Source organism: Chrysochloris asiatica, unplaced genomic scaffold (assembly GCF_000296735.1).
Source record: "Chrysochloris asiatica unplaced genomic scaffold, ChrAsi1.0 scaffold00126, whole genome shotgun sequence".
NCBI lineage: Eukaryota > Metazoa > Chordata > Mammalia > Afrosoricida > Chrysochloridae > Chrysochloris > Chrysochloris asiatica.
Genome location: NW_006408644.1, coordinates 8,713,549 through 8,721,812, shown reverse-complemented (window position 1 = coordinate 8,721,812; position 8,264 = coordinate 8,713,549). Strand labels below are relative to the sequence as shown.

Sequence of the window (8,264 nt, the reverse complement as noted above, 5' to 3'; positions counted from 1 at the left end):
TGTACAGGGTTTCCGAGGTTGTAAATCTTTACGGGAGCAGGATGCCTCATCTTTCTCCTGCGGAACAGCTGGTAGTTTTGAACTGCCGACCTTGAGGTTAGCAGCCCGACTCATAACCACCACGCTACCAGAGCTCCTTGAAATCTGATATAGGTACTGAAAATTATTCTTCATATGAATATATTTTCTTAGGGTTTCAAAATAATAGTTAATTTATTCAGCTACACAGACATCACAGTTGGCAAAGAAAGAAGGTATTTTTCTATCAAATAAATACCCCCTAGATCATAAAATTGTTCTTTTCTGTATGTCCCAGAACAGGTTTCAACACTGAATCTTTAAGGGTCTCTCACTTCCATCCCCTTACCATCCTGATAACCACCAGTGAAACTTCACACTTTTATCATCTCACACCCAGATTATGTTGGTGATTTTCTAATTGGTTTTCAATCTACAGTTGCCACCCATCTCCTCACCCCACTACAATTCATCCTTCACACAGTCCAGCCACATTCATTTTCCCTCAATACAGTCACTCTTCTGGTCACAAAAGACTTTGTTGATTCCCAGGGATGGATGGGATTGCATTCAGACTCCACAGTTTAGGAATCAGGGTCCTCCATGAATGGGGATAACAATTCCAACTCCAGATCCCATTATTCCCTTCTGCACATTTTCCATTCCAGGCAGACCAGCATCTTCTCTGGTGCAAGATTCCCAACTCCATGCTTATCTTTCCACCACTCTTCCTTCTTTAAATGCCCTTCTGACCCTCGTTTACCCCAGCCTTCAAGCCCAGTGTCCCCTTCCTCTGTAAAAAATATTCCTGAGCACTGCTGTCCACAGCAGCTTCTGTCTCCCCTAAGCACCAATGTAAGTACCTGGTCATGATCCTTTTTTTGTTTCCATGTATCTTACCTTCCCAAATAGAGTATAAACGCAAAGGCAAGGATGGAGTCTTTTTTTTTTTTTTTTCCTTCTTAAAACACAACAACTTTATTGATAACATAAAAATAAAGTCTCAAATATATAAACTTAAGTCCACACAAAGGACCAGAGATTATCTTATGTAGAATCAGTTCCTTTTCTGCTCATGAAGCATACTAAAAATATCTTAATCCAGGCAAGATAAAAACCAGCACATATTTTCATTACAAGTTTGAATTAATTTGGTGTTCATGAAATGATCCAGCTATAGATCATTGTTGGTAACATCAGTTTTGAAGTTATAATGTAATTTGCAATGTGTATTACTTCCAGGCTGCAAAACCAAAATATTATTCAGATTTATTTAGAACCATAGAACCAATCAGAGTTTGCTTATTAATAGCTCAACTTTTTCTTTCACCTCAGGGTCATTATATTCTGCTGCTAAGGCTCGAAGTTTCTTGGCACAAACTTTAGGTCGTTGGAATAGGAAGTAAAGAGAATTTTTACTGAACTTGTCCTGGGTAAATATTTTTGCTCTTTTTTTAAAATGGTAATTTATATTTTCAAATAGTGTAAGAGCATTAAGAATGTTCTCTTTTGTCTCCTTCTTGCTAAAGATGTTAATCAGTGATGCTGGTGCACTGGCAATGAGCAAGTCTTTTGTCATAGAAGGATTTTTAGAGAAATTCAAAAGCATTTCCAAAATGTGGTCTTTAGTTTCTCCACTTCCCATAGTTAACAAATGAAGAAATTCTGAAATGTAATTTGTAACCATATGCTGATACTCACTAGTAATAGTCAGGTGCTTTATCAATCTTAGTCCAGCTAGCTGCACAGTTGAATTCACAGGATAGGTGATGGTATCTTCACAAACTTGGTTTATGTATGTTTTAACCTTTCTATGATTTTCAGCAGCCACTGAGATGTTATTTAGTGCATTTAAAGCCCTCTGCCTAACACTGGGGTGGGGGTTATTCAGCAAGCTTTCAATAATTGAGATTCCACCCATATTACGAACGACTTCTTGGGAATAGGGGTAATCAGAACTATTAAAAAGAGCATTATTGGCTATTTCATGAATGGAAGGGTCCTCAGTCATCTCAATCATGCAAATGAGTTTTTCAAGCTCTCGAGGATTCATATTGGCTTCACGTTTACAACGGCAGGCCCAGGGCCGTATCTTTTCCCCAGCCCTGATCTGCTTTCTGAGCTCATCTTCAGGTGGGAAGCAGGACTTATTTCGGTATGGAAACTTCATTTCTGTCCAGATCATGGCTCCAGCCCATGACCCCATTCCTGTCCCGGGGACCATGGATGAATACGTGCCTCTTGAGTCAGCTGATATGTTGGCTAGAGCCTTAGATCTAGATTTGCCCTGACTTCTGTTCTCAGAAGACCTTACATTGACTACACTAGCAGTCTCATTCTTATCCTTGATTTTGGAATTATGAACAGCCCCACTCTCAAATTTGACATCTTGCTCAATCTTGGGTCTGAGCGCTACACTATTCTCATTCTCAGCCCAAAACAAGGACCTTAAACTGATCTCTTCAATATCCGGGCTGGACCTTATACTTAGCTCATCCTCATCTACATCCCCAGCCAAAGTCCTAAGGTGAGGCTCTCCCTTGGCTCCAAGTCTAGAAACTTTAGGGGTCAAATCTCCATCCCAAAACCAAGATCCCATCCTGGCCTCAGCTCCACCTTCAGCCCCTCCACAAGATGCCCCATCAGATTGTAACCAGGACCCAATACTGGCCTTGTCCTTAGCCCCAAACCTGGGACTAATGATCTCTTCCCTAGTTCCTGACCTGGATTTAGTAATAGCTTCATCCTTACCTCCATGGTTGGACATAGTACTAGCTGTTTCCCCTTCCCAGAACCAAGACCCTATACTAGTCTCATGTCCAGCCCCAAACCAAGATCTTTTGTTGGCCTCTACCTCTGCCCCAAAATGGGCCTCTCCATTGGCATGATCCTCAGCCCTAGTCCAAGGCCCTCCACTGGCCTGGTCCTCAGGCCCCAACCTAGACCCTCCACTGGCCACATCCCCAGACTTAAACCTAGTCCAGGACCTACTTCTACTGGTTTGATCCTCAAATACAGATTTACAGAAGTCACCAGTTTGATCCCCAGTCCCAATCCAGGATCCATTTACCTTATTCATTGGGCCAGCCCACAACCCTCCAGTGGACTGGTCTCCAGTCTCAGACAAGGACCTTACACTGGCCTGGCCCTCAGGTCCTAGTCTAGATCCTCCACTGGCCTCATTCCCAAGCTTAGACACAGCCCAAGATCCTCCTACAGTGGTTTGATCCTCAAATCCAGGTTTCAAACAGGCACTAGCCTGATCCCCAGCCCCAGTCCAGGACTCTTCACCGATCTGACTCCTAGTGCCAGCCCAGGATCCACCACTGGACTGATGCTGTGGCTCCAGTCTGCATCTTCCACCACCAACTTGGCCACCTACCTCAGTCCTAGATCCTCCACTGACCTGACTCCCTGTGCCAGCCAAAGACCCATCTCTGGACTGGTCCTCTGGCCCTGCCCTGAGTTCTCCAACATCCTGGCCACCACAACCAGTCCACGATCTTCCTCTACTAGTCTGATTTTCAGTGCAAGCACAGAACCATTCATTGGACTGGTCCTTGAGCACCAACTTGGACCCTTCACAAGTGTCGTCTACATCCTGGTCCTCAGCCCTAGCCCAGGACCCTCCACTGGCCTGGTCCTCAGGTCCCAGTCTAAACCTTCCACTGACCTCATTCTTAGGCCTAGACTCAGCCCAGGACACTCCTCCAGTGGCCTGATCCTCAAATGCAGGTTTGGAACAGTCACCAGCTTGACCCCTTGCCCCAACCCAGGACCTTCCATAGTCCTGATTCCCTGTGCCAGCCCAGGACCCACCCCTGGACTGGTCCTTTGGCACCAACCTGGATTCTCCACTGACCTGTCTACCAGCCCCAGCCCAGGATCCTCCTTCACTGGCCTGGCCCTTAAATCTAGGCTTCAATCCATCATCAGCCTGATCCTCAGCCCCAGTCCAAGACCTTTCACTAGACTGAATTCTAGCCCCATCCCAGGACCTTCCACTGGCCTGTTCCTCAGCTCGACCCCAGGCCTTCCTACTGATCTGGCCTCCAGTGGTCTGGTTCTCAGTCCCAGTCCAGGACTCTCCAATGGCCTTATCCCCAACCCCAGCCCAGGAACTCCCACTGGCCTTTCTCTCAGTCCAGGGTCTATCACAAGCCTGGCCCCCAGCCCAGGGTGCAACACTGGCCTGGTTCCTAGACTCAGTGACCCAGGACCCTTCACTGATCTGGTTCCCAGCTCCAGCCCAGGACCCAATACCAACCTCATTTCCATCCCTAGTCTCATCCCAGGACTTGATGCTGGTCTCATCATGAGTCACAGCCCAGGACCTATTACCAGCCTCGTGACTAGCCCCACTCCAGGACTCAATATTTATTTCATTCTCATCCCCAGCCCAAGACATGCTATTTTCCCAGTATCCATCCCGGGCCTGAAACCTAAATTTGATCCACCGCTCAGCAGCAATCCAATCCTCAATACCAATCCCATTCCAGTAATAGTGGTGGACCTTAGGCGGAGTGTTTCTGTGGGTCTCAATGTCTGCCCCACCCTCACGCTCAGAAGTGGGCATGTCCTCTGCCTCAGGATTTTCATAAAGATCAACTTCTGCCTCAACCTTAGGCATAGCCTTCTTCCTTGCACCAGTATGAGGCTGAGCAGAGCCTCTTATATCCGTCCCAGTCCCTGCCTTAGAGACAACATTGGGATTGCCTCTGACCTTATTTCTAGCACCAGTCAAGGCTTCAACCTGGGAACTGGTCACAGTCTGAGGTTGGAGAGAGTCCTTTGTATCTACTCTGGCATCTACCTTAGACACAGCATTGGGATTTCCCCTAACCTTATTCCTGGCACCAGTCAAGGCTTTGACTTGTGAATTGGCCACAGTCTGAGGCTGGACAGAGTCCTTTGCATCTGCCCTGGCCTCTGCCTTAGACACAGCATTGGGAGTGCCCCTGACCTTATTCCTGGCACCAGCCAAGGCTTCAGCCTGGAAATTGGCCACAGTCTGAGGCTGGACAGAGTCTTTTGTATCTGCTTCAGCCTCTGCCTTAGATGCAGCTTTGTGATTGCCCCTAGCCTTCTTCCTGCGACAAGGCAAGGCTTTGACCTGGGAATTGGCTACAGTTTGAGACTGGGCAGCGTCTCTTGCATCTGCCTTATCTTCTACCTGAAATACAACATTGGAATTGCTTTTGGACTTCTTTCTGCCACCAGGCAAAGCTTCGACCTGGGAACTAGCCACAGTCTGAGACTGGACGGAGTCCCTTGTATCTGCCCCAGTCTGCGCCTGAGATGCAGCATTGTGATTGCTCCTGGCCTTCTTCCTGCCACCAGGAAAGACTTCGACCTGAGAATTGGCCACAGTCTGAGGTTGGACAGAATCCCTTGTATCTGCCCCTGTCTCCACCTGAGATGCGGCATTGTGATTGCCCCTAGCCTTCTTCTTGCCACCAGGCAAGGCTTCAGCCTGGGAACTGTCTGCCTTGGTATCTACTCTAGAAATGACATTCGGATCCCCCCTACCATCAACCTTAGAATTAAGTGTGGCCTCAGTCAGAGTCTTGCTCCCAGCCTGAGGCTGTGTAAATTTCGTGTCTGCCCCAACCTTTGCCTTGCACTTGGCCTTGGCTTTGCCCTTAGTCTTGCATTTAGCACTAGATAAAGCCTCAGCCTGGCTCTTAGTCATAGCTTGGAACTGTGCCTTCGTGTCTGTCCCAGCTTCTTCCTTAGGCACAGCATTGGTATTGGCCATAGCTTTGATTTTGCCATCAGGTAAAGTATCAGCCTGGACATTGGCCAGAGATTGAGGCTGTGTACAGGACATGTCTATCCCAGCCCCTGCCTTAGGCATGGCATTGGAAATGCCTCTAGCCTTAACCTCAGCATCAGACAGGGTCTCAGCCTGAGTATTGGTCCTCAGGTTTGCTCTTGCCCCTGCTTTAGATGTGGCCTTGAGTTTGCCTCTAACTTTAACCCTGACATCAGGTATGACCTCAGCCTGAGTACTGGCTATATCTTGAGGCTGAACAGTAGCCCTCATGTCAACTCCAGTCATTGCCCTAGATATGACATTCTTGTTTCCCTTGCCACCAACTCTGGCACCAGAAGTAGTTTCAGTCTGTTTCTTGGCCACAGTCTGAGGCTGTATACAAGCTGTCATATCTGCCCCAGTACCTGCCATACACATAGCATCTGTACTACTCTGAGAATCAACCCTCGCTCCAGGTATGTCCTTAGCCTGGGTTTTAGCAACATTCTGAGTTTCAGTAGAAGCCTTCATGTCTGCCCCAGATTCTGACCTAGATGTGGTTTTGTAATTACCCCTGGCCTCAATCCCGGCGCCAGGCATGTCCTCAACTTGAATCTTGTCTACAGCCTGAGACTGTGCACAAGACTTCATGTCCACTCCAGCCACTACCCAAGACATGCAATTAGAGTTTCCCTTAGTACCAACCATGGCACCAGACCTGGTCTCAGACTGAGTCTTAGCTACATTCATAGCTCCATCCATGGCCCTTGCCTTGGTTTCAGTCACAATTCCACTCTTGTTCGTGGCTCCCATCTTGGCCACTTCCTTGGTCACTGCCAAGACCTCAGTCTGTGTCACCATTACTTTTTTAATCTCTGTTTCTTTTACAGCCAATGTACAAGCTTCTGTTTGGGTCTGAATCATTTCTTCTTTCTTGGCTTCTGCCCTGGCAGTCAGTGCCCAAGCTTTAGCCTTGGTCTGGGTCACTGCCTCCTTCTTTACTACTCTACCAGCCTCAACCTCTGTTTGAATCATTGCCTCTTTCTTGGAAACTTCCCCGGATTTGACCTTGGCCCCAGTCAGAGTCATCGTCCCTATCTTGATCACTGTTCCAGCAACAGCTTTGGCCTCAGATTGGGGCTCTGCCTCTACCTTGGCCTCAACCCCAGTCATTGCCTTGGCCTGGGAGCTGGCCTTAGGTCTGGTTATAGAAGTGCCTAGAGCTAACTCAGCCCTAATCCCACCTCTTGCTCCAGTTTCTGCTCCAATTTTGCCTTTGGGTATAGTCTCAATCTCTGTCTCATCCATGGCTTCACTCATGGCCAAAGTCTGGTTCTGTACCACAACTGTATTCTCCATCTTGACTTTGGACCCATTTCTGGTTGGTCTCCTCACACTCTGGGCTCTTCCCTTAGTTAATCTGTAAATATAGTAACAAGTACCAGCCCAAATCACCAGTCCTGCAGTCATCCAGCCCACTTCCTGAATGCGGCCCATGTAATCACCCCTGCTGAAGGAACGGACAAGGTACAGAGAGTGCTCACTCAGGCTGGGGAAAGAGGATGGTAAATTTCGATGTAAGTCTTCTGTCACTCAAAGCTGCAACTGGAGGTGGACCTAGGAGTGGAGAAAGGAAATGAACTCAAATTTCTCTCTAATTATGTTGCATCATACAGATAGATACACAGATGGGCAGGAAAAAGAATAAATTATGTATTTGGTGGAAAAAGTGAATGATTAGCAAACATTTTCTCCATCTCTCATGTTTCATCCCTCGCCATCTTCCCCAAAGCCCACTAATTTTTCCCAAAAGTGTTTCTATACACATTTCCCTATACCAAATGAACAGTGGGTAGGAATGTGGGAGATCTGGCTCTGGGTGGGAGATTAACAAGCTTCCAGACTTTGATTTTTACTGGATTTATTCTGGTCATCACTTCCATAGTTCCCCTTTCTCATACCAACCTGGAATGACCAGAGGCAGTTTCCTCCTCTTTCCCTTTCTTGACTATGATACACCTTAAAACAGATCTATAAAATCTTGAGATCTTTAGACCTAGAGACAGACAGACAGACAGAATGGAGGAACAGATGGGAGTAGAGATAATGTTACTGATGAGAAGAAACATATTATTAGCAAACTACCTTTCTATCCCCCTCATTTCACCCCACTTCCCAAAGTACACATTATTTTCTCTATACCCAAACAAAGGTGATGGTTGGGGTTGGGTTAGGTGGTGAGAAAGGTAGCTGGGAAGGGGAGAGGCTGAGGATCTTCCAGACTGGACACTGATCCTCACTGGATGCACGTCAACCTCCACCAACCCACTCTACAGCAGGTCTACACTCACCCTCTTACCAGTCTATACAGATCAGGGACAATTTCCTCTTGTTTCTCTGCTTCCAGATGTGTCACTCCCTATAGCAGACCAACAAGCAAATCTATGGACCAGTAAACAAACAGTAGTAATTAAGACTGAGTCCTTGGTGG

General features: G+C 47.0%; 1 protein-coding gene across 1 annotated transcript; it reads right to left on the bottom strand.

Annotated features, from left to right (window-relative positions):
• Positions 1-1,309: 1,309 nt before the first annotated feature.
• On the bottom strand, positions 1,310-7,270 carry ARMCX4 (armadillo repeat containing, X-linked 4). The gene has a single exon (XM_006869117.1). It carries the CDS (start codon positions 7,268-7,270, stop codon positions 1,310-1,312), a length of 5,961 nt encoding a protein of 1,986 aa, XP_006869179.1.
• Positions 7,271-8,264: the final 994 nt, after the last annotated feature.